The 26,959-nt window shown below is 43.1% G+C and overlaps 1 protein-coding gene and 1 non-coding gene across 6 annotated transcripts in view; both read left to right on the top strand.

Annotated features, from left to right (window-relative positions):
* Positions 1 to 3,159: 3,159 nt before the first annotated feature.
* The window catches only part of RNF138 (ring finger protein 138), a 42,357-nt gene continuing 18,557 nt past the window's right edge, over positions 3,160 to 26,959 (top strand). For 2 of the 5 annotated variants that reach the window (XM_030810609.1, XM_003261958.4), the window contains exons 1-4: positions 3,160 to 3,735; positions 4,199 to 4,385; positions 24,138 to 24,303; positions 26,446 to 26,561. In XM_030810609.1, the coding sequence (XP_030666469.1) occupies positions 4,276 to 4,385; positions 24,138 to 24,303; positions 26,446 to 26,561 (392 nt within the window). In that variant the 5' untranslated portion in view covers positions 3,160 to 3,735; positions 4,199 to 4,275. Of the gene's footprint in view, positions 3,736 to 4,110; positions 4,386 to 24,137; positions 24,304 to 26,445; positions 26,562 to 26,959 lie in introns of those variants that run through there. The other 3 variants (XM_030810610.1, XM_012506350.2, XM_030810611.1) reach the window with 3 other exon arrangements.
* LOC115834981 lies at positions 5,959 to 6,061 on the top strand. Its single transcript, XR_004029961.1, has one exon. It is a non-coding gene; the product is annotated as a small nucleolar RNA U13 (small nucleolar RNA).

The raw sequence follows: 26,959 nt of genomic DNA, 5'->3' as shown, positions 1-26,959 counted from the left end.
GCGTGATCCACCACGCCCGGCCTTGACTGGAGAGTTTTAGAGCACCCAATCAGCAAGAAGTGGCAAGGGGAAAAATCCATTCCTTCTAATCCAAGGGACTGTAGGAGAAGAAACAAAGTAGGGGCTTCATTCTGGAGGGGGGAAGGTGGGTTAGATGGATTGGAGTGCATGCCCTAGAAGCACATGGCCTTACAGGCTGTTCAGAACCAAAGGGAGAACCACAAAGGATGTCATAGACAGTAGTTGTGTTGAGAGCCAGAGAGCCTGCTAAGGAGCCTGCTATGTTGAGGGTTAAGGAATTGGAAGATGATCGTGGCAGAGATTAGAAGGTTTTACAGTGTTGGTGAAGCTAGGACATATCTCAGGGCCTTGGCCCAGCTGAGAGACAGGTCCGAGCAATCTTCACCAGCAAGTTTCAGCAAGAGAACACCCAGGACACATTGCATCTCAAGGAGCAGCGAAAATTAGTCTTGCTAAAGAAAATCTGGCAAAAATGCAAAAGAGAACTTGCAGATTTCAGGACCCAGATTCCCCTATAGTGCCTTAAGTTCATGTCAGCTACCCATCATCCTCCCTTCCCTCCTCCCAAATGCCATTTTGAGGGAAGCCCACTGAGAGGGACTGACTGGTTTAACCTAAACTTAAAGGAACTGTTTAAATTATTGCAGCACAGTTTACCAAATTGGTCTAACATCTAGGGTTTTCCCTCCTACTGTCCAAATGCTGAGGACATTTTATTTACACAGCTGAATGCATTTTGAGTAAATTTATGACATTCTTATAAAAATATCAAGTAGCTTTTCACCTGAAATGTTGCCAAGACAGAAGATTGTGTCATTGGTAGTTGCAACTTATTTTTTAAGCTTAACTTTCCAAGGGTGTCTATATTTTTCTTATATCCAAGTTTTTGGTGGATTTCCACATATTGCCAGCTATATGCTTGTGTGTATACCGAATGACTTATTAGAATATATGAGGGAGTGATACAAATATGTTTGGATTAGACATAAGTAAAGCTGCTGTTGCAGAGAAAGAATGAAGCAAATAAAATTAGGGTTACAAAATTAATGTTATGGTTAGACATTCCCAATTAATAATGCGAAACACTATTATACAGATAATACATCTTACTTCCCAAATGGTCAGAATGAATGAAATGAGTGGAATTATCAAAAAAGTAAAATGTAGGCCAGGCACAGTGGCTCATGCCTATAATTCCAGCACTCTGGGAGGCCAAGGTGGGCGGATCGCTTGAGGCCAGGAGTTCGAGACTAGCCTGGCCAACATGGCAAAACCCTGTCTCTACTAAAAATACAAAAATTAGTTTGGCATGGTAGTGCATGCCTGTAATCTCAGCTACTTGGGAGGCTGAGGCAGAAGAGTTGCTTCAACCTGGGAGGCGCAGGTTGCAGTGAGCTGAGATCATTCCACTGCACCCCAGCCTGGGTGACAGAGTGAGATTCTGTCTCAAAAGAAAAAAGAAAAAACAGTGAGTTTTCTTCTCTGGGCTGTTAAAAATTTGAACTCAAAGAACCATTTTATAAGTGAATGTGAAAAGCACCTGAACTACTGCTATTAGCTGCCCCTCTTGTCATGTGCTCTTCCTCCTTCCAGGAAATCTGAAGCTAGTATTAGCTTTCTTGTCTTGCTTCCACTGCGCTTGCTGCTAAGGAGGAAAAGCAACAAAAAATACAAAATGTAGTTTGGTAGAGGGAATTAGCTATTCATTGGACAAATAATTATTATTCTAGGAATCATTGCTTTTGAGATGTACATTAAAACCTATTTCCTCCATAAAGTTTTCTGTTAAATCCATATGTTTCTAATCATTCCATTTCCTGTCCTCATTATAGCCATCGTTTAATGCAAAATTTAATACTTTGGCAAATACCATTTTTTCTCTCTCATTCTGATAGATATGTAATAATGTAAACAGGTTGAGAGGAAAGTTCATGACATCTGCATAACACCTAACAGTGCCAATGTCAACATAGACAATAAATGGCAGAATTGATTTAAATAGTCCCTTAAATGGCTTCTATTTATTCATTTAGACCATGGGGGAGGGTTTTAACAAACGATGGTAATAAAACCTTTCTTTTCTCTGAAGCTAATTGTAGGTGCTGTATAATGTTCTAGATTTTCCTTAGCTTCTTTCACGTCGTTGTGATCCCATCTTATCGATTTATCCTTTTTTTCTTTTTTTTTGAGACAGAATCTCACTCTGTTGCCAGGGCTGGAGTGCAGCGGCGCGATCGCGGCTCACTGCAACCTCTGCCTCCTGGGTTCAAGCGATTCTCGTGCCTCAGCCTCCCGAGTACCTGGGATTACAGGCTCCCACCACCATGTCCGGTTAATTTTTGTATTTTTAGTAGAGATGGGATTTCATCATGTTGGCCAGGCTGGTCTTGAACTCCTGACCTCAAGTGATCCACCCGCCTTCGCCTCCCAAAGTGCTGGGATTACAGGTGTGAGCCACCAAGCCCGGCCTTTTTTCTTTTCTTTTTTTTTTTTTTTTTGAGACGGAGTCTCACTCTGTTACCCAGGCTAGACCATCTTATAGATTATCAATTGTACAGATATATCTGGAAATTAAGGGCTCATCAAAAAACAAACAAAAAACAAGCAGGGCATAGTGGCTCACGCTTGTAATTCCAGCACTTTGGGAGGCCCAGGCGTGTGGATCACTTGAGGTCAGTTCAAGACCAGCCTGGCCAGCATGGTACCACACTGTCTCTAATAAAAATACAAAAATTAGCGGGTGTGGTGGCACACGCCTGTGGTCCCAGCTACGCGGGAGGCTGAGGTGGGAGAATCGCTTGAAACCGAGAGGCAGAGGTTGCAGTGACCCGAGATCGCGCCACTGCACTCCGGCCTGGGAGACAGAGTACCTGTCTCAAAAATAAAAAAAAAAAAAAATTAAAAAAAATAAAAAAACACTTAAATTAGTGAATAACCTTGGTGAAAATCCACTTCCATGCTTCTACGGCATTTCTCTTCAAAGCTAAAAAAAAAAGAAAAAATAAAAAATCAACCCAAAGGTGTAGTAGAAGACTGCATCTGCGACCGTATTTAAGCATCAGTCATGCTGTTAAAGGAGAAAGTGGACATCCTCTCAAGGAAACTTTAATCCTGCCCCCAAAGGATTAAAATCCCGTAACAAATATTTATTTATAACACAGCTCGACAAAATCAAAACATTCTGGTAGGGCAAATAGTAAAGACTAAATCTTGAACATTGACGAATACTTCCTGAAAGGCCCAATGTACTTGACAGGAGAGATAACTGGGGTCCCTGGCCTAGCGAGGCGGGGCGGAGAGGCGCAGGTGTCACCGCGGGCGCCCAGCTGCTTACGTCACAACCCGCGGAAGGCGCCATGCGCCGGTTGCTATAGAGGCCGCGCTTCACACCCCGTCCCGTCCCGCCTCTCCTGGCTCCTCCGCCCAGAGTCCCGGCGCTCCCGCGTTCGGTGACGGCCGGGTAGGCTGTAGGCAGCGCAATGCCAAGACAGAGCTGCTGGCGGGGGCGGGCGAATCTCCCTTCACCATGAGCCTCGGGGCCGACCCCCTTTGGGGCCGATAAGCACAGCGCACGCCGCCCTCCATTTGCCCCGGGGCCTCGGCTGCGAAGATAGCGGCGGCCGGACAGGAAGCCCGAGGAAAGCGGTGGGCCGCGTCTCTACGAACACGTGAAGGAAAGCAGCTCCGTCCACAGCGCCGCTTTGGGGCTCCTAGGTGAGGGTCTCCCCGGCGGAAGCGTGGAGGGGCCGGGGTGCCGGGAAGCGGGGCGGGGAGGAAGCCGCGGACACGGGCTGGGCACTCGGGGCTGGGGGTCGGGGTGAGTAGAGGCGGAAAAGCGGTGAAAAGGGAGGCCTTGGGCGAAAACGGGGGCTAAGGGCGGGGCGCCAGCCCACGCTTGGAGCCCGGTGGGGGCGTGGCCTAGGGCGTGAGGCCGCGGCCTGGGGCGGGGTGAGGGGCGACCGGGGCGGGCCCACGGCAAGCTGCGAGCCCAGCCTCCCGCCAAGCACTGTCCCCTATCCAGCTCCTGTGGGAGGAGCCGTGGGAGGGGTCGCCTCTTGCCCGGCGCGTGCGGCAGTAGCGTCTCTGCGTTCGGCCCCGCCCTACCCAGGGCCCCGCCCCCTTCCTGGCGCGCGCTGCATCCTGACGCGATCCCCCTCCCCCCTCCGGGTTCGTGTAGGGAGTCGGGCCCCCGGCCGCCACCGTCACCTCGGCCGCTGCCGCTGTCGCCATCGCCTTGTTCCCCCATTCCCCGCCATGGCCGAGGACCTCTCCGCGGCCACGTCCTACACCGAAGATGATTTCTACTGTCCCGTCTGTCAGGAGGTGCTCAAAACGCCCGTGCGGACCGCGGCCTGTCAGCACGTGTGAGTAGACGCCCCCTCCCTCGCGCGGGGCCTGTTTGTCGCTTAGGCCCGGCCTCCGGCCCGGGACCCCGGGCTGCCGCCTGGCGGGAACCAAGCCCGCCGCGGCCTGCCCGAGCGTCGCTGCCCCCTCGAGGTCCCGTTCCTCGCCCCTCAGAGCCCCCGGGCCGCCCTCCTCCTCAGCTTCGGGGCCCGCTCCCCGCGTCCGGCCCCCTCAGCCCGAGCTCCCGCTCTCCCTGGCTTTCGCGCCCCCGGGGCAGTGGCCAGGCCGTTCCCTGCGGCGTCTTCAGGCCCCGGAGGCCCCTGTCGTCTCCGCCAGGCCCGGGAGGAATTGCAGGGAACTTGGAGCCTTTTTGTTTCTTAGCAACCCGGGTGAAGGCTGGGGTGTCGAGTGTCAAAAGCGGCCGGCGGTGCTCGCGCGGGCCCGCTCGCCCCGAGACCGGCCCGGCTTTCAGGTTTCCTCTTTCAGAACCTTGGTCCGTCCCCTCGGTCCAAGAGCTCTTCAGTAACTTCCCCTCAACCCTGCTTCACAGAACACCCTCGAGAGCGTTTTGTTTCGTTTCCAGTCCACTGTGTGTTAGAGGGATCTAGAATGAGTTTTCTTCCCTGGTTTGTTAAAACTGACAGGATTTTCGGGCATTGAAATGAGCGTTTCCCTTTGTTTTACCTTTCTGCTTATTACTTGATTAATACAAGGGTGGAGAGGAGGAAGGAAGACTTCTGTTATGAGGAATGGGCCGAAATTGAGTTGCTACCCAGGGTGGGGGAGAACACAAAGGGGCTGGGTGAGATAACGCGTGCGTTTGATTGGCAGGCATATTTACAAGAACTTTGATAAAATTTTATGGACGGCTAGGGTGTGAGTCAGGGTTGGAAAGAGCCCTTGTTGAAAAGGTGTATAGCCCTTCTGACAGACCTGACTGATGAGCAGAGTCCCGGGGAACTTTTTAAGTAAACATACCAATTCCCAGGCTCCATTCCAAACTTAACAAAAGAATGTTCGGGCAGGTGGGGCCTGGAAGTCTTTATTTATTGTATTTTTTTTAAGTAGAGACGGGGTTTTACTGTGTTAGCCAGGATGGTCTCGATCTCCTGACCTCGTGATCCGCCCGTCTCGGCCTCCCAAAGTGCTGGGATTAAAGGCATGAGCCACCGCGCCCCGCCCGGAAATCTTTATTTTTAAAAAACACACTCAGGCTTGAACGTTACGTGTGCTTGCAAATAACTGAAAAGAATTGACTAACCTTCTAAATGTATTTAATTCTCCTTCCACTTTTTTTTTTTTTTTTTTGAGGTGAGGTTCTATAATTTTGTAAAGGATAGATTGAATTTTTGGTTCTTAATTGCAAATGCCCTTACTCTGGTTGTTTTCTTGATACCAACTCTTCTCATTTTTTCCCCAATCTTAACTGCACTGTCTACTTTATTTCTATTTTGTGCTGGTTGTGTGAGCCAAGAGTGTGTGGATTTTCGTGATAGAAATTATGCCAGTCACGCTTTCGCTCTTTAAGGGAAATGAATGATATCTTCTTATTTTGTGCAACAAATGCAGATTCTTAAAGAAATGTTTTGAGGGGTCTTTTTGTGGTTCATAGTGTGATGATTGAGTGTTCACAGGCATGTGTGAGATGTGCCACCCTCAAACCTTGTTACAGAGTCAGCACATTACCCATCTGACATGAAAAAAAAGAGGTTTGGAGGTGTCTAGGATACAATATAGATATTCCATCTTTAATCTAGCATAACTTGGTCCCTTTCCAATATTTTAAAAAAATTTAAGTGCTGTGTTGGCAGTGGGTAGATAAAAGGGAGGAGAGCAAGGTGAGAGGAAGTTGTAATAGCTGGTAACTGTATATATATAAAGCAGGTTTTTTTGGATAGAATCATTCTAATTATCCTTTGGGTCATTGACCTAATGGGCCTCATTGTAGTTTTTTAGCACTTCCCAAAATTCCGTGTGGATTGCTCTAGTCCACTTCCCTTGTGGGACATTTTAAATCAAGGTTTATAATTTGGTTTGACCTCAAGATTGTGGAAAATGTTGGAGATGATTGTTTTTAATTCAGGACCTTTCTCAAATCAACTCACTGTGCATAGACAGTTCTGCCTGAACAATGAATTAAAGAATAGGCAGAGGGAGAAAAAAAGTTTAATTTGGAAGAGGTGGTAGTGGAGGAACAGGATCTTAATCAGTTGGAAGGAGTTTAGTGGGGGAATTGGAGAGAATTTTTAAAAATTATTTTTTTTTGAGACATGGTCTTATTCTGTTGTCCAGGGTGGAGTGCAGTGTTGTGATCACGTTTCATTGCAGCCTTGACCTCCCCCGTTCAAGCAATCCTCCCGCCTCAGCCTCTCAAGTTGCTGGGACTACAGGAGCATGCCCCCATGCCTGGCTAATTTTGTTTTTTTTTTATAGAGACAGGGCCTCACTATGTTGCCCAGTCAGATCTTGAACTCCCGGGCTGAAGTCATCCTCCTGCCTTGGCCTCCCAAATTGCTGGGATTACAGGCATGAGGCATGGCGCCTGACCTATTTTTTAAGTAACATAGTTATCTATGTCATTTGTCCTACCTTCTTCACAAAGGACAGACCTATGCCTTTAAAGAAATTTATATTTGGCTGCAAAATCAATTTTTGATTCATGAATAGAGAGTTGAAGTGATAAGGGCTTTGGGTTACTGTGGATCAGTTAGAAAATGAAAAATTTTAATTGCCATTTCAATGACAGGAAAGGATTTGACTACTGACTATCCTAGTTAAAGGAGCAAGTCATTATCATTAGAATAACATTACTAAAATATAAATTCCCATTTAATCCCCATTCATTCCCTGAAACTACGGTTGTTGAATGCTTTCTCTTTGTCTGGTGCAGGGACTACTAAGTACTGTTTCTCTGGAGGCTTAATAGTCCGCTGGAGAGACCTATAAATGAGTGTGATTGATATAGAAGAGATTTTATGTGAGCATCTAGAGCAGGTATCTAAATTAGCCTAAAGGATAGGGATGATTTCCTAGATGAAGTAATGCCTTAGGTCAGCATTTGTATTCAGGGTTTCTGGGGAATGCCAGAGTCAAGGAGAGTACAGAGGATGAATGTGAGCTGGACTTTGAAGTTTGGCTGGAGCCAAAGACAGCGTAGTGGAGATGGAGCTTAGAGTTATTGGCAGGAACTTACTGTGTAAACTAATTTGAGCGTTTTCCTGAAAACCTATTAAATAATTAGATAACCTAATGAATAATACTAGACCTAGTAAATAATTTTTGGCAGGGGAGCAGCATGGTCACCTTTCATTTTTAGAACGTTTACCTTCATAGCAGGGTTTTCAGCTTGGTAGTGGTGAGACTAGTGAAGAGGTCATTCATTCATTGATGTGTCAGGGAGAGAAATGATTAGAACCTGAACTAAGGAAATGATAGTAGGAATGGAGCAGAGAGACTCCTGACATTTTAAGGACAGTGTGTAAGATTTGATGACTGTGTGTTCAGTAGTTAAGTATGTATACCATATGTAGATCTGGAATACATGGAGCTAAAGCTTGGGTGTCAACGTGGTCACCGAGTGAGGTATATAAATGGAAAGATTGAAGAGCACCTAGATAGAGCAAAGTGTTGGAGAATACTTACTTAAATATTGAGTGGAGAAAATTGCAGCCAGACAAGGAATGAACAGAAGGATAGGAAGAAAACCAGGAATAAAGTGAGAGCGGAAACTGAGGATTCAAATCATCTGCAAATGATTGTTAAGGAAGCAGTCAGCATTTTCAGATGCCTTAGAGTGGTCAGATGTAATTTTGTTTTTGTTTTTTTTTTTGAAATAAGGTCTCGCTCTGTTGCGAGGAGTGCAGTGGCATGATCATAGCTTACTGCAGCCTCAACCTCCCAGGCTCAAGAAATCTTCCCACCTCAACCTCCCAAGTAGCTAGCTGGGACTACAGGCACTCACCACCATGCCTGGCTATTAAAAATTTTTTTTGTAGAGGTGGGTCTTGCTTTGTTGCCCAACCTAGTCTCTAACTCCTGGGTGCAAACTGTCCTCCTGCCTCAGCCTCCCAAAGTGCTGGGATTACAGGCAAGAGCCTCCACACCTGGCAGATGTAATATTTTTAAAAACATGTTAAGACAAATTAAAATGAAAGTTGAGCAGGTAGTTAAAGCAAGGCTTCAGAAGAAAGTACAGACTGGTGTAGGAGTAAGGTGTTTCTCTCTTTTGGTGTTTTATTCTGTAATCTTCAAAGGCTCTTGGAAACCTCTGTTCTTCCTTGTTTTGAACAGTCAAGGAAATGATTCTTGTACATGGCAGAAGTAAGCTACTATTGCAATAAAAATTACATATAACAAGTTTGATTCTTTGCTAAACTCTTAAAAATGGAAATCTAATCTGTTTTTGCTTTTAGGCCTCTGTAAGGAGGCATCTTTTTTTTTTTTTTTTTTTTTTTTTTTGAGACGGAGTCTTGCTCTGTTGCCCAGGCTGGAGTGCAGTGGCATGATCTCGGCTCACTGCAAGCTCTGCCTCCCGGGTTCACGCCATTCTCCTGCTTCAGCTTCCCGCGTAGCTGGGACTACAGGTGCCTGTCATCACGCCCGGCTAATTTTTTGTATTTTTAGTAGAGACGGGGTTTCACCATGTTAGCCAGGATGGTCTCGATATCCTGACCTTGTGATCCACCCGCCTCAGCCTCCCAAAGTGCTGGGATTACAGGCTTGAGCCACCGCGCCTGGCCAGAGGCATCTTTTAAAATGAACTTCTACTTCTTGTTAAGCACAAATTTGTGTAATTTCCTATTTGACCAGCTTGAACATCCAGTTCCTGAGTTTTTAGTTCATATTTATTTTTTAATCCATAATTCTAAAACAATTTTAAATTAATTAATTATTTATTTTTGAGACAGTGTGTCTCTCTGTTGCCCAGGCTGGAGTGCAGTGGTGGGATCTTGGCTCACTGTAACCTCCACCTCCTGGATTTAAGTGATTCTCCTGCCTCGTCCTCCTGAGTAGCTGGGACTACAGGCACAAGTAGCTGGACTACAGGCATGCACCACCATGCCCGGCTAATTTTTGTTTTTTGTTTTTTTGTATTTTTAGTAGAGATGAGGTTTCATCGTATCTGGTCTCGAACCCCTGAGCTCAAGTGATCTGCCCGCCTTGGCCTCCTAAAGTGCTGGGATTATAGGCATGAGCCACTGCCCCCGGCCTAATTAATTTAGAAACAGGGTCTCACTCTGTTGCTCGGGCTATATATATGTGTGTATATGTGTGTGTGTGTGTGTGTGTGTGTGTATATGTGTATATGTGTGTGTGTGTTTTTTTTTTTTTTTTTTTTTTTTTGAGACAGTTTCACTGTGTTGCCCAGGCTGGAATGTAGTGGCGCGGTCTTGGCTCACTGCAACCTCCACCTCCCTGGTTCAAGCGATTCTACTCCCTTGGCCTCCCAAGTAGTTGGGATTACAGGTGTGCACCACCACGCCCTGCTAATTTTTTGTGTTTTTAGTAGAGACACGATTTTACCATGTTGGCCAGGCTGGTTTTGAACTCCAGGCTGGTTTTGAACTCCTGACCTCAAGTGATCCACTTGCCTCGGCCTCCCAAAGTGCTAGGATTACAGGTGTGAGCCACTGCGCCCGGCAATATATTTCTTATAGTTTCAATTTTTTTAGAGATGGGGTCTTGCTATGTTGCTCAGGTTGGTCTCAAACTCCTGGCCTCAAGCAGCCCTCCCACCTGAGCCTCCTGGACTACAGGTGAGTGCCACAGCACCTGGCTTTTGTAATTTTAACAGCTTTATTGGTATCTTGTTACTTGAGTAGTTATGCTCTAAGTATATACTTTAAAATAATTTTCTTCTTTCCTAAAATCTGTGCTATTTAATTATATAACAAAAGGTTGAGGCCAGGCGCGGACAGTGCTCACGCCTGTCATCCCAGCACTTTGGGAGGTTGATGCAGGTGGATCACGAGGTCAGGAGATCGAGACCATCCTGGCTAACACAGTGAAATCCCGTGTTTACTAAAAATACAAAAAAATTTGCCGGGCGTGGTGGTGGGCGCCTGTAATCCCAGCTACTCGGGAGGCTGAGGCAGGAGAATGGCATGAACCCGGGAGGCGGAGCTTGCAGTGAGCCAAGATGGTGCCACTGCACTCCAGCCCTGGCGACAGAGCAAGACTCCGTTTCAAAAAAAAAAAGTTGACTTAATTTTAAATCTTGAAGACTAGTTTAAAACCTTTGTTTTTTTTTTTTTTTTTGGAGTTTTTTTGGGGAATGATCTCCATTATCGACTAGGAAGATAGATAGATAGACTAAGTGCCAGATTTTAAATTATTTAATTTATCCTGAAATTGGGAGCATGATGAGGGGGAATATTGTTTTTCCTCTCCCAGTATTGTTGATTAGCCTTTTGTTGGGAGAATGCGTAATGGAAATTCATCTAGCATCTGCTAGTTTAAAGTTGAGAGAAATGTAAAGAGAACTTTTTTGGTTATAGGTAATGCCTATTCTGAAGATACGGGCCTTTTCAGAAACATGAAAATTAGTTTTAGTAATTCTTGATTTGTACCTTTTTCCTTCCTACTTCTGCTTTGTTTTGAAATAAGTTCTGTCTAGCTCTTTGATCCATTCCAGCCCAAAGTGAGATGAGAATAATTCGTTTGACGTCTGAAGAAACATGCTTGGTTGTACAGAGGAAGGAACAGTAAAATTGGAGATAAAAGACCCGAATATCTCTATTTTATTTTATTTTTAGACAAAGTCTCGCTCTGTTGCCCAGGCTAGAGTGCAGTGGTGCAGTCTCGGCTCACTGCAGCCTCCACCCATTGGGTTCAAGAGATTCTTCTGCCTCAGTCTCCTGTGTAGCTGGAACTACAGGCATGCACCACTGTACCCAGCTAATTTTTTTGTATTTTTAGTAGAGATGGTGTTTCACCATGTTGGTCAGGCTGGTCTCCAACTCCTGACCCCAAATGATCTGCCCACCTCGGCCTCGCAAAGTGCTGGGATTACAGGTGTGAGCCACTGCGCCCGGCCATTCTTTGTACCTCTTATCACAGTTTGTAATCATAACATTTTTGGAATCAGATAATTTGACCAGTGTCAGTTTCACTGGTTAGGCTGCAAGCTTTATAAAGGAAGCATACAAGATCTCCTGTTACTTATTTAAGCCTACTAATATATCATTTCACATATGAGAGTTTTTTCTGCCAGCTAAATTCTGGCAAATGGAATTGCTGGGTCAAAGGGTAGATACAAACAAATATTTCTGATACATCACACAAGAATAGTTGCAGCTCTAGTGAAGTGTCTTGTTCATGGAAAGTGCTCAAGGTTTTGATTTGAGAACTGTCAATTATATCTTTTGGTTAAGGGATTTAATACTTTTTAAATTAAGGTAAATTGGCATTCATTGCTTTAGCAAATATTAGGACTGCCTAATAGGTACCTAGCACTGTTAGGTGCCAGGGATATTGTAAAGAGCAAATAGATTGGATCCCTGCCCTCTTGGAGCTGGGTGTTAGTGATTGATATATATATATATATATATACATGTTTGGTTGTACAGAGGAACAGTAAAATTGGAGATAAAAGACCTGAATACCTCTATTTTATTTTATTTTATTTTATTATTTTATATATATATTTGAGATAGGGTCTTTCTCTGTTGCTCTGTTGCCTAGGCTAGAGTGCAGTGGCATGATCATGGCTTACTGCAGCCTTGACCTCCCTGGGCTCAAGTGATCCCCCTTTAGCCTCCCCAGTAGCTGGGACTACAGGCATGTGCCACCACCACACCTAACTAACTTTTTTTTTTTGAGACGGAGTTTTGCTCTTGTTGGCCTGGCTGGAGTGCAATGGCGCGATCTCGGCTCACTGCAACCTCCGCCTCCTGGGTTTAAGTGATTTTCCTGCCTTAGCCTCCCAAGTAGCTGGGATTACAGGCATGCGCCACCAGGCCCGGCTAATTTTGTATTTTTAATAGAGACGGGGGTTTCACCATGTTGGTCAGACTGGTCTCGAACTCCCGACCTCAGGTGATCTGCCCACCTCGGCCTCCCAAAGTGTTGGGATTACAGGCGTGAGCCACCGCGCCTGGTCTGTATTTTTTGTATAGACTGGGTTTCACCATGTTGGCCAGGCTGGTCTCGAACGCCTGAGCTCAAGCGATCTGCTCGCCTTGGCCTCCCAGAGTGCTGGGATCACAGGCCTGAGCCACTGCGCCTGGCCTGAGATATATTTAAATTAAAATAAACACTCAGAAAAATGGTGTAATTACAAATTTATAAGTTTTGAGAGAGTATAAGAGAGGGACCAGATCTAGTGGGTGAGTATCGATGACCCTTTCTTGAGGAAGTGATATTATTGCTGATATCTAAGTGAGATATAGGTATTAATTTGTGGAGGGCTGTGCTCGTGCATAGAACATTCTGGGGAGAAGAAAAATTCTGGACAAAGGTCCCGAGGTAGGAGGGAACATGCAGGGCTTTGTATTTGAATGACAGAAGCATCTTCTGGGCTTCAACCTCTTATAGATTTTTTTTTTTTTTTTTTAAAGACAGAGTCTGTCTCTGTTGTCCAGGCTGGAGTGCAGTGGCACACGCAATCTTGGCTCACTGTAACCTCCGCCTCCTAGGTTCAAGCCATTCTTCTACCTCAGCCTTCTGAGTAGCTGGGATTACAGGTGTGCACCACCACTCCTGGCTAATTTTTGTGTATATACGTATTTTTTGATTAGAGTCAGGGTTTCACCATGTTGGCCAGATTGGTCTCGAACTCCTGACCTCAAGTGATTTGCCTGCCTCGCTCTTATAGGTTTATTAACATTTTATTTTTTAAGGCTTAGTTTCCTCATCTGTAAAATAAAGGAACTTACTAAGAAAAATTTATTTATTTTTTTAAGAATTCAAGATCACGAATGGATAGTTTCTGGGATCCAGCCTAGCACCTAGCACATATTATGTACTCAATAAGTGGTAACTGCTATTTTCAAAAATGTCATGTTGCTTTCCCCAAAATTGAGCTAATTTACAAAATGCCATTAGTACTATAAAAGTATATTTGTAATCCATCATCTTTGCCAATTTTGTTTTTTTAAGCATTTTTATGCTATTTTAATACAGTTCATAATGGTGTCTAGAAGTCACATTAAAATGTATTTCTTCAGTTGCTAGCAAGGCTGCATGCATTTTCCATATTACATTTTTGCTTGTTTGTTTTGAGACAGGGTCTAACTCTGTTGCCCAGGCTGGAGTGCAGGGGCATAATCACGGCTTACTGCAGCCTCAACCTCCTAGGCTCAAGCGATCCTCCCACCTCAGCCTCCCAAGTAGCTGGGACTACAGGCATGCACCACCATGCCTGGCTGATTTTTTTTTTTTTTCCCAGTAGAGAGGAGGTCTTGCTGTGTTACCCAGGCTGGCCTCAAACTCCTGGACTCAAGTGATCCTCTCGCCTGGGCCTCCCAAAGTGCTGGTATTACAGGTGTGAGCCACCACACCTGACCTTTTTTTAGTTTCTTTTTCTTTTTTTTTTTTTTTTTTGAGACAGAGTCTTGCTCTGTCACCCAGGATGGAGTGCAGTGCAGTGGCACGATGTCAGCTCACTGCAAGCTCCACCTCCCAGGTTCACACCATTCTCCTGCCTCAGCCTCCCGAGTAGCTGGGACTACAGGTGCCCAACACCACGCCCAGCTAATTTTTTGTATTTTTAGTAGAGATGGGGTTTCACCATGTTAGCCAGGATGGTCTTGATCTCCTGACCTTGTGATCTGCCCGCCTTGGCCTCCCAAAGTGCTGGGATTACAGGTGTGAGCCACCGTGCCCGGCCCTTTTTTTTAGTTTCTTATATGAATGTTTTTAATAATATCACTAGTTTGTAGTAATGCAATTAATATTTGAAGAGTTTGTATTGTACGGTTTGTCACCTGATTTATCACATGTAATTTTGGAGGTTAATTTGGGATTTTCTTTTCTTTTTTTTTTTTTTTTTTTTTTTTTTTTGAGAAATAGTCAAGTTCCGTTGCCCAGGCTGGAGTGCAGTGGTACTATCTCGGCTCACTGACACCTCCGTCTCCCAGGTTCAAGTGATTCTCCTGCCTCAGCCTCCCGAGTAGCTGAGATTACAGGTGCGCAACACCACGCCCAGCTAATTTTTATTTTTAGTAGAGACGGGGTTTCACCATGTTGGCCAGGCTGGTCTTGAACTCCTGACCTTAGGTGATCCACCTGCCTTGGCCTCCCAAAGTGCTGGGATTACAGGTGTGAGCCACCATGCCTGGCCAATTTGGGATTTTCTGACAAAATAGTTTGTGATCTAAATTGATTTTTTGCTTTTGTATATTTTTATGCCTTTAAATATTTGCTTTGTTTTTATAGCCTATATATGTGTGTGTGTGTGTGTGTGTGTATATATATATTTTTGAATCCAGACCATTCCATTTATTAGTTGTGTGTCAATATATTGAAAGTAAATGCTGAATAGAAATTGTTGGCTTTGTTTCTTCTTTTTAGTAAAAATTCAGTCAGCATTTGTTTATTTTTCATTTTTTGCTTAGAGACTAGTTTTAATTTAATTCTGTTGCCCAGGCTGGAATACAGTGGGGTGGGGTGATCATTTTTCACTGTAGCTTTGAACTCCTGGAGTTAAGGAATCCTACTGCCTCATCCTTGCAAGTAGCTGAGACTACAGGTGCACACCACTACACCTCACTAATTTTTACAAATTTTTGTAGAGATGGGGAACTCTCACTATGTTGCCCAGGCTGGTCTTGAACTCCTAGGCTCAAGTAATCCTCCTGCCTCAGCCTCCCAAAGTGTTGAGATTATAGGTGTGAGCCACTGTGTCTGATCTCATTCAGCATTTGATTAAACATTTTTGTGTACCTGATATTCAAGGCACCAAGAAAAAAGGTTTGTCCTTCGAGGAACACAATCAATAAACAGCAATTTTCCACTAAATATTTTTATTATCCCTTTTTATTATTAAAAAAAATTTTTTAGACAAGAATACATGTTGAGCTTTTGAAAACTTAATGGGCCAGGCGTGGTGGCTCATGCCTGTAATCCCAGCACTTGGAGAGGCCGAGGCGGGTGGATCACGAGGTCAGGAGATCGAGATCATCCTGGCTAACATGGTGAAACCCCATCTCTACTAAAAATACAAAAAAAAGTTAGCCGGGCGTGGCGGCAGGCACCTGTAGTCCCAGCTACTCGGGAGGCTGAGGCAGGAGAATGGCGTGAACCCAGGAGGTGGAGCTTGCAGTGAGCTGAGATGGCGCCACTGCACTCCAGCCTGGGTGACAGAGCGAGACTCTGTCTCAAAAAAAAAAAAAAAAAAAAGAAAAGAAAAGAAAACTTCATAGCAAATTAGGAATAGGCTAAAAAACTTTTTTGTTTGTTTGTTTTGGAGACAGAGTCTAGTTCTGTCGCCCATGCCAGAATGCAGTGGTCTGATCTTGGCTCACTGTAACCTCTGCCTTCTGGGTTCAAGAGATTCTAGTGACTTAGCCCCCGCAAATAGTTGGGATTACAGGCATACGCCACCATGCCTGGCGAATTTTTGTATTTTTAGTAGAGACGGGGTTTCACCATGTTGGCCAGGCTGGTCTCAAACTCCTGAGGTCAAGTGATCCCCCCACCTCGGCCTGCCAAAGGGCTGAGATTACATGCATGAGCCACCAGACCTGGCCTAAAACTTTTAAAAAAAAAAATCTTCATTAAGGGTGGCTTCCCTAAAATCTATAGCAAATATACCTAGTTGTAAGCTTTAGGTGCTTTTCTAGTTAGGAACTAGTCAAAGAAGTCTGCATCACCCCTGACATTTAACATTGTATTTTAGGTTTTAGACAATTCAGTGAGAAAAGAAGAAATCAGATACACAGAGATGGAAAAGGAAGAGATAAAATTGTCATAATTTGTCGATTAAAAACGAGAAACGAGTACAGAGAGGTTTGATGCAAGAACAGACAAAAATCAACAACATATCTTTATACCAGCAGTAATCAGATAAAAAAATTAATAGAAGAAAAACGTCACTTACAATAGCAACAAAATTATAATGTTATTTGGACTAAACAATAAAAATATACACAGATTCTTGAAGAAAATTACAAAACTTTATTGAAAAGCATAAGAGAACGTGACATTTATGGTTAGAAAGATTTAATAAATTTAAGGTATCAGTTTTCTCCACACAGTTCTAAACATACAGTTCTGGTGAAGTCCCAACATGATTTTTTGGTAGAACTTGAAAAATGTATTAAAAAATTCTAATAAAGAGTTAATGACTATGAATAACTAAGAAAATATTTGAAAAAGAAGAACATAGAGATAGCACAACCCTATCAGATATAATGAGATATCATGAAACAATGATAATTAAAATAGTATGGTTGGCTTCTTTGATTTTCCTGTGAAAATATTATTAAATTAAAAATATAAAAATACAAAATGAAAACAAAAAAATCATATGCTTTTTTCTTATTTTTTTTTTTTTTTGAGACGGAGTCTCCCTCTGTCCCCCAGACTGGAGTGCAGTGGCACCATCTTGGCTCACTGCAACTTCTGCCTCCTGGGTTCAAGTGATTCTCCTGCCTCAGCCTCCTGAGTAGCTGGGATTACAGGCACCTGCCACTGTACCTGGCTAATTTTTGTATTTTTAGTAGAGACAGGTTTCACCATGTTGGCCAGGCTGGTCTTGAACTCCTGACCTCAATTGATCTGCCCACTTCGGCCTCCCAAAGTGCTGGGATTACAGGCATGAGCCACCGCACCAGCCAAATCGTATGGTGTTCATTCAGCAGTAGATAAATGACTAGAATATACTACAGACTCCAGAAATAGTTCCACACATATTTTGGAACTTTTTATCTTTGATAGATGTGACATTGCAAATGAACGAGGGAAAGGTGGCTTTGATCAGTAAGATAGTATTTGGGCAATAGCTTTATATGTAGAATCTGCTGTGCGCTATACACGATAATATTTCCAGATGGATTAAAAACTTTAATGAGCAAAGCTTAAACTTTAGAAGGAAATGTGGGGGGAATATCTCTGATCTTGAAGTGGGGAATTCTTAAGACTGCAAAAGCATAAACCATAATTTTAGGAAAAGGCCATGACTGAAAGTTAAAAAATTTACGTATCAGAAGACCACAGCAAGGTTAAAGACAAATGATGGACTGAACAGTGATGTAGTCTGTTCTACTTGCTACAACAGATTATATCAGAACAGATAGGTTTATATGTGACTTTTTTCCCCCTGAAAATTGTTTTGGTCCATCAACAAATGGTGGCTGAAGCAAAGCACACTAAAACATAGCTGAATATAACAAACCATAGAATTAAGCACTATGGCACAAGGTGCCCAACATTCATTCTTCTTTTCTTAGTTCAGTTTGGCTATGAGTTCTCTCTTGGAACACCTATTGCATGTTTCTCCTTTCCCTTGTGCATTTTAAATTTATTTCCATAATTTAACAGCTTCAACCACTTATCCCTCTCTTCTTTAAAAAAAAAATTTTTTTTTTTGTTTTTTTTTTTTTGAGAGGGAGTCTTGCTCTGTCACCCAGGCTGGAGTGCAGTGGTGCAATCTCGGCTCACTGCAAGCTCCGCTCACTGCAAGCTCTGAACCTCCTGGGTTCAAGTGATTCTCCTGCCTCAACCTCCCAAGTAGCTGGGACTACAGTCGCCCACCACCACGCCTGGTTAATTTTTTGTATTTTTAGTAGAGACGGGGTTTCACCGTGTTAGCCGGGATGGTCTCGATCTCTTGACCTCGTGATCTGCCCGCCTTGGCCTCCCAAAGTGCTGGGATTACAGGTGTGAGCCACCGTGCCCGGCCTAAAAATTTTAGGGTGAAGTGTTTATTAGGAACTTCACATACCTTTTTAGAATCGTTTGTATTTTTATTTGGATTGTTTGGGTTTTGTTAGTCTGGCGACAAGGTTGCGGGAGTGGTCTATTCCAATGATTTTTTTCCATTAAGCCCTATAAGTTTTATTGTGCGGGTATGCAGAATGCCAAGGTTTTCAGTGTTTCATATGTTACATTATATCAGAAATGCCTTAAGTGATACAAAATGATTTAGTATCCAGAAGATGCAGTTTTAGGTTATAAATCATTTCTCGTCAGAACTTTGAACACATCATTCTATTATTTTGTCATTTGTTATTGCTCATGAGTTTGATGCTAATCTGATTCTCTTTCCTTAGTAGGTGATCTATTTTTACTTCCTCTCTGGAAGATATTAGAAGTTGAAAAATTATTTTATTTTATTTTATTTTATTTATTTATTTGTTTATTGAGATGGAATCTCGCTCTGTCACCCAGGCTGGAGTGCAGTTGTGCGATCTCGGCTCCCGGCAAGCTCCGCCTTTCGGGTTCACGCCATTCTCCTGCCTCAGCCTCTTGAGTAGCTGGGACTACAGGTGCCTGCCACCACGCCCAGCTAATTTTTTGTATTTTTAGTAGAGACGGGGTTTCACTGTGTTAGCCAGGATGATCTTGATTTCCTGACCTCATGATCTGCCCGCCTCGGCCTCCCAAAGTGCTGGGATTACAGGCGTGAGCCACTGCGCCTGGCTGAAAAATTATTATTTGAAGTTTTTCCAGTAATCTTTCTGGTTGTGACTCTTAAATTTATTGTACAGGTCCTTCACTTGTCTCTATTCTGCTGACACATTTTTTAGCTCTGGAAATTCCCCTCACACTCTCATTTTCTCCTTTTGTTTCTTTAAAAATAATTTTCTCTTCCTGTCTCCTATGGCTATTGGGCCACTGGATTAGGGCTCTTATGTGTTAACTGTCTTTGGTTAAATTCACTTTCCTTTTTTTCTTTTTTTTGGAGACAGAGTCTCACTCTGTCACCCAGGCTGGAGTGCAGTGGCACGATCTCGGCTCCCTGCAACCTGTGCCTCCTGGGTTTAAGCAATTCTCCTGCCTCAGCCTCCCGAGTAGCTGGGACTACAGGTGCACGCCGCCACGCCCGGCTAATTTTTTTTGTATTTTAGTAGACACGGGGTTTCACTGTGTTGCCCAGGCTGGTCTCGAACTCCTGAGCTCAGGCAGTCCGCCCTCCTCGGCCTCCCAAAGTGCTGGGATTACAGGTGTGATCCACTACACCTGGCCCACTTTCCTTTTTTCTAGTAATTCATTCTTTTTTAAATTTTAGTAGTTTTTTTTTTTAAAGGCCAGTTAGAAGATAATCTTAAAGTTTTTTGTTTGTTTGTTTGTTTGTTTGTTTTTTTTTGAGATGGAGTCTTCCCCTGTCACCCAGGCTGGAATGCAATGGCACGATTTTGGCTCACTGCAACCTCTGCCTCCCAGGTTCAAGTGATTCTTCTGCCTCAGCCTCCCAAGTAGCTAGGATTACCGGCGCGCACCATCACGCCTGGCTAATTTTTTGTATCGTTAGTCAAGACGGGGTTTCACCATGTTGGCCAGGCTAGGCTCGAACTCCTGACCTTGTGATCCACCCGCCTCAGCCTCCCAAAGTGCTGGGATTATAGGCGTGAGCCACTGCGCCCGGCCTTATCTAGTTATTTTTATAACAGTTTTAATATAACTACCCTTGTTTAAAGGGTACTCTTTTTTTTTTTTTTTTTTTTTCTTGAGACAGAGTCTCGCTCTATTGCCCAGACTGGGGCGCTATCTCAGCTCACTGCAAGCTCCGCCTCCCAGGTACAAGTGATTCTCCTGCCTTAGCCTCCTGGGTAGCTGGGATTACAGGCACCTGCCACCACACCTGGCTGATTTTTGCATTTTTAGTATAGATGGAGTTTTGCCATGTTGGCCAGGCTAGTCTTGACCTCCTGACTTCAGGTGATCCACCTGCCTCGGCTCCCTAAAGTGCTGGGATTACAAGCATGAGCCACCATGCCTGGCCAAATATTTTTTATTTAAGTATAAAATGCATACAGAAACGTGTCCCTATCACAGATATCCAGCTCAGTGAATTTTCCCAAATTGAGTACACCCATATCGAGCAACCATTCAGCACCTATGTCAAGCAACAGATCATTAGCATCCCAGAAACTCCCCTAATGTTCCCTTCTCTAAGGGAACATATCCCACCTCCTTCAGGATACCATTATCCTGACCTTTAACATAGTTTAACTGCTTTTTGTACATTCTAAAAATAGAATCATGCAGTTTGTACTCTTTTATATCTGGCTTGTTTAGCTCAACATTGTATCATTATGTTCATATTGTTGCTTATAGCTGTAACATTTTCATTCTCAATACATCATATTGTAATTTTCATTTTGTGAATATACCATAATTAGTTATGCATTCTTCTGTTGGCGGACCTATGTATAGTTTTCAGTTTGGGGCTATTATAAATAGTGTGGCTATGAACTTTCTAGCAATTTTTTTCTGATTATATATGTAATTTTTATTTTGTTTTGTTTTTAAATAGATGCAAGGTCTCACTCTTGCTTAGGCAGGAGGGTAATGGAGTGATCATAGCTCATTGCAGCCTTGACCCCCTGGGCTCAAGCAATCCTCCTGCCCTAGTCTCTCAAGTAGCTAGGACTACAGGCATGCACCACCGTGCCCAGCTAATTTTTTATTTTTATTTTTAATTTTTTTATAGGAGCAAAGTCTCACTATGTTGTCCAGGCTGGCCTCAAACTCCTGGCCTCAAGTAATCCTCCCGCCTTGGCCTCCCAAAGTGCTGGGATTATAGGCATAAGCCACTGCCCATGGTTTTATGTATATAGGTTTGATGGGTATATACTTCAGAGTGGAATTTATGGGCGCTAATGGATATTGCCACACAGTTTTCCAAATGGTTGTAAAAGTTTATACTCCCATAGCATCCAATGTGAGTTTAGGTTGGTTCATATCCTCCCTAACACTTGGTATTTCCCACCTTTTTCATTTTTGTCTTTTTCTTTTTTTTGAAACAAGGTCTCTCTCTGTTGCTCAGGCTGAAGTGCGGTGGCACGATCTTGGCTCACTGCAACCTCCGCCTCACAGGCTCAAGTGATCCTCTCACCTCAGCCTTCTGAGTAGCTGGGACTACAGGCATGTGCCACCATGCCAGGCTAGTAGAGATGGGGTTTCACCATGTTGCCCAGGCTGGTCTTATGAGCTTAAGCCATTTGCCCCGCTCAGCCTCTCAATGTGCAGGATTACAGGTGTGAGCCACTGTGCCTGGCCATTGTTTTATTATTACTGTTTTTTTAGAGACAGGGTCATGCTGTGTTACCCAGGCGGGCCTTGAACTCATTGGCTCAAGAGACCCTCCCACCTCAGCCTCCCAAGTGGCTAAGACTACAGGTACATGCTGCTGTGCCCAGATTTGGTTACTTTTATTATTATTATTTTATTTATTTATTTTTTAGACGGAGTCTCGTTCTGTCACCCAGGCTGGAGTGCAGTGGCGCGATCTCGGCTCACTGCAAGCTCTGCCTCCTGGGTTCACGCCATTCTCCTGCCTCAGCCTCTCCGAGTAGCTGGGACTACAGGCGCCCGCCACCACGCCCGGTTAATTTTTTTGTATTTTTAGTAGAGACGGGGTTTCACTGTGGTCTCGATCTCCTGACCTCGTGATCCGCCCGCCTCGGCCTCCCAAAGTGCTGGGATTACAAGCGTGAGCCACCGCGCCCAGCCTTACTTTTACTATTTTTAAAACTAGTTTTGCTGGGCACCATGGCTCACGCCTGTAATCCCAACACTTTGGCAGGCCGAGACAGCTGGATCACTTGAGCTCAGGAGTTCAAGACTAGCCTGAGCAACTGGCGAAATCCCATCTCTACAAAAAGTACAAAAATTAGCCGTCGCAGTGGTGCGTGCCTGTAGTCCCACCTACTGGGGAGGCTGAGGCCGGAAAATTACTTGAGCCCTGGAGGCAGAGGTTGCAGTGAGCCAAGATCACACCAGTGTACTCCAGCCTGGGCGACAGAGCAAGGCTGTGTCTAAAAAAAATAAAAAAATAAATAAATAAAACTAGTTTTTAGTTTGACAAGTGAAAACTGGCATCTTGTTTACTTTGCATTATTTTGGTTTCTGGCTATGGTAAATATTTTTAATTGTTATTGTTTTTTGAAAGACACTATTGCTCTGTCACCCAGGCTGGAATGCAGTGGCACCTTCATAGCTCACTACAGCTTCAACCTCCTGGGCTCAAGTGATCCTTCGCCTCAGCCTCCTGAGTAGCTGGGACTGGACGTGCATGCTACTATACCCAGCTAATTTTTTTTATTTTTAATTTTTGTAGAGACAGGGTCTTGCTGTGTTGCCCAGGCTGGTCTTCAACTCCTTGCCTCAAGCCGTCCTCCTGCCTTGACCTCCCAAAGCACGTAGATTATAGGCATGAGCCACTATGCCTGCCTAATGTTTTAGTTTATGGTGTTAATTGGTAATGACTTCTAGTGCTGCTTTAATGATATTAGCTACTATTTATTGAACACTTTCCTGACCATGACAAATAGTGTGTTAAGCATTTTATACGTGTTATTTATTTTAATCCTCTGAACAGCCCAGTCAGTTGTAGATACTTTTATTATTTCATGAGTGAGGAAACTGATTTTAGAGGGGAAAACTGACTTGTTTAAAAGTGCTGCATGGTTAGGAAACTCAGGTTATGTGATCTGTTACTGCGCGATTTCCTCTCAACTTTTGTTAGTATAGAGGAGGAATATTTGCATATATTTATAGGAGATTGGATTAAATGTATATGTATTCTAGATCCCAGATATATATGTCTGTAATTTAACTGGTTCTCTTGAAAGCAAAATGATCAAATAAGGTATTTGGTGGGGCTAGAGAAGATAAAAAGATTTTAGTTTGATTCTAACTAAAAAGTTGGTTATAAAAATGTTTAATCTTTTTTTTTTTTGAGACAGAGTCTCGCTTTGTCGCCCAGGCCGGAGTGCAGTGGTGCAATCTCGGCTCACTGCAACCTCTGCCTCCCGGGTTTATGCCATTCTCCTGCCTCAGCCTCCCGAGTAGCTGGGACTACAGGTGCCTGTCACCACACCCAGCTAATTTTTTATATTTTTAGTAGAGACGAGATGTCACCGTGTTAGCCAGAAGGGTCTCGATCTCCTGACCACGTGATCCGCCCGCCTCAGCCTCCCAAAGTGCTGGGATTACAGGCGTGAGCCACCGCGCCTGGCAAAGCTGGAAGTATTGTTAGGTATTTCTCAAATTACGTTCCATTGCACACTGTTTGGGAAATTTTCCTATTTTCTGACCAAATAACTTTGAGTAACACCTATTAACATGCAGATAACTTTGGGTAAAACCTGTTAACTTTATCCTAGAACTTCCCAAACCAATTTGTGTGCTCTTTTGTAGTAGACCTGTTTATGTCTTGTGGAACAACATGTCGATATACAGTTTGAGACGAAAGCTTATGTTATTCATCCTTTTATTTTGTAAGGGGAGGAAATGGAGATCCGGTGTGAGTTAATTTGTTGACCTAAGATTACACAGCTACTAAATGGCAGAGCCAGGATCCAATTCTTCCTTTGTACCATGCTTCCTCTAGTAATATGATTAATATGTAGCATTAATATTTATTCATCATATATTATGTTAAGACGTTGTAAAGCAGACTTAAAATATTCCCATCTAGTCCAGTTATCAATCTTACTCTCTGATAAATACATATAGTTATTAAACTTCTGAGATTTATGTACATATGAGTAGCCTAACTTATTTAATATGAATACATATTTATAATCACTTGTTTGTATTTAATTATAGAGATGAAAAGAGTAATTTTTTTTGTAATTAATGTGTCACAATGTTTGGTTTAGTTTCTGTAGAAAATGTTTCCTGACTGCAATGAGGGAAAGCGGAGCACATTGTCCCCTATGTCGTGGAAATGTGACTAGAAGAGAGAGAGCATGTCCTGAACGGGCCTTAGACCTTGAAAATATAATGAGGAAGTTTTCTGGTAGCTGCAGATGCTGTGCAAAACAGGTAGAGTAAATGTGACATCTCTCTTCTTTGGAAGCCAAGTTTCTACTCTGAAATTCTTATTTGAATTTTCTTGGTTGGTGCTTTTTTTTTGAAAAGATGAAAGGTATTTAGACTGGGAATTGGATAGAAAAGGCCAAAAAAAGCTGTGGTCATAGATCTTACTAGATTATAAACTTACTGAGAAATGAGACTGAAAAAAAAAAACCACTGAATTTCATAATATTTAGCATGGCATTTTTCTAAAAGTGATTTCTCATTGATTACTTACTAAAGTAACTAAATTAGCAAGCTGGCATTTAGCTCATTTAAACCCCATTCTTGTACAAATTCACCCCTTAAGTTTTTCTCATGGTAGTATCATTATTGCAACTTAGCACATAGAAATGTTACTAGTTTGGGCACATGGATTTACGTAGTTAAGGAACTCTCTAGCTCCTCACTTTACTTATGTATTTATATGTATGTATTTAAGAAATCACAAGGGCCGGGCATGGTGGCTCACGCCTGTAATCCCAGCACTTATGGGAGGCCAAGGTGGGTGGATGACCTGAGGTCAGGAGTTCGAGACCAGCCTGACCAACATGGTGAAACCCTGTCTCTACTAAAAATACAAAAATCAGCCAGGTGTGGTGGCGCATGCCTATAATCCCAGCTACTTGGGAGGCTGAGGCAGAATTGTTTGAACCTGGGAGGCAGAGGTTGCGGTGAGCTGAGATTGCGCCATTGCACTCTAGACTGGGCAACAAGAGCGAAACTTGTCTAAAAAAAAAAAGAAGAAGAAAGAAGTCACAAAATATTTGGTTATTTTTAAGGAACATGTAGGAAAATCAGGTGTTAACAAATAACCAGCATTAATTCTCTAATCTGGATTTTATTCTGTCATTTGGAGAAGGAATAAAATAGTGAGGGGTAGTTAGGCTTTGAGTATATCCATGTGTCTATAGATTTATCACTGACATTTTTTCTAATAGCTAATGAATTCAGTGAGCAAAGCTGGTTGCTATTTCATGCATTCACACAAGTCAGATCTGCTTTTACATCTTTTTGAAGGAAGTGTTTAACTGACAGGGCAGTGAAGTGAAGCTGGAAAACACACTCGAGAGATTCTGGCTATTCCTCTCAGTGAGAAACTGAAAAATGTTCCAAGTATTCCTGGGAACTTAATTTTATTTTCTTTTTTTTTGAGACAGGGTCTCACTTTGTCACCCAGGCTGGAGTACAGTAGCACAATCTTGGCTCACTGCAGCTTTGACTTCCCAGGCTCTAAGCGATCCTCCTGCCTCAGCCCCTCAGGTAGCTGAGATTACACCTGGCTAATTTTTGTATTTTTTGTATAAACGGGATTTTGCCATATTGCTCAGGCTGGTCTTGAACCCCTGAACTCAAGCAGTCCACCCGCCCCAGCCTCCCAAAAGGCTGGGATTACAAGCGCGAGCCACTGCACCCAGCCAGGAACTTAATTTTTTTTAAAGTGCTTTCTAACTGTGTCAGGCTGCAGAAGTTAAATAATAAGACATGCCCAATAGCATCTGGCATCCTCTTAGTGCTTTTAATTTTTTTGTCTACTGCTGGTAGTATCTTTTCAAGTGTGAAGTTATTTGCTGTTTTTTGCCGTGAACTTAGGGACAGATGGACTCTTCTCCATCTCTACATTTAATGAACAGAAATGTATTATCTATTTTTAACTCCTACTTAAGGATGAAATCATTTACTTTAAAAAATACAGCTCCTGGCCGGGCGTGGTGGCTCACGCTTGTAATCCCAGCACTTTGGGAGGCCGAGGCGGGCGGATCACGAGGTCAGGAGATCGAGACCACGGTGAAACCCCGTCTCTACTAAAAACACAAAAAATTAGCCGGACGTGGTGGCGGGTGCCTGTAGTCCCGGCTACTCGGAGAGGCTGAGGCAGGAGAATGGCGTGAACCCGGGAGGCAGAGCTTGCAGTGAGCTGAGATCGCGCCACTGCACTCCAGCCTGGGTGACAGAGCGAGACTCCTTCTCAAAAAAAAAAAAAAAAAAAAAAAAATACAACTCCTGTTTAAATGGAGTATTTAGTTACTTTTATTTTTTTCCTCTTTTTACACTATCTCAAATCTTACAAGTTCTATTTTAAATTAAAAGTCACATTTTAATAATTTACAGATTAAATTCTATCGCATGAGACATCATTACAAATCTTGTAAGAAGTATCAGGATGAATATGGTGTTTCTTCTATCATTCCAAACTTTCAGATCTCTCAAGATTCAGTAGGGAACAGGTAAGCAATACTTATTCCTAAATACAGAATTTTCGTAATTGAAATGGAAATTGTTTTGGGAACTATATGATAAGGTATTTGGGGGGATGTGTGTGTGTGTATGTGCACATGTGTTTTTAAAGTGAATTGCCAAGTATCAGAACTACAGCATTTGCCTTAAAATCTGTTTGGCACACGTAAGATCTCATCTGGGAGATGAACTTCATGAACTTAAGCTTATGTTATTTAAAATCATTCTAAGAATTTTCATTTTTTTGAGTAAAAAATAAGCTGGAGATTTTTCTCTTACGAATTTTGCAACTGAAATGATTTGAAAAACTATAGAAAATTCTTTTCAGTAATGTATTTGCAAACTACAACCTGTTTTTCTTTGCTATCTAAGGGATAGACTTAGAGTT

The sequence above is a fragment of the Nomascus leucogenys genome, chromosome 4 (assembly GCF_006542625.1).
Source record: "Nomascus leucogenys isolate Asia chromosome 4, Asia_NLE_v1, whole genome shotgun sequence".
Lineage (NCBI taxonomy): Eukaryota > Metazoa > Chordata > Mammalia > Primates > Hylobatidae > Nomascus > Nomascus leucogenys.
This window is presented reverse-complemented; position numbering and strand designations above follow the sequence as displayed.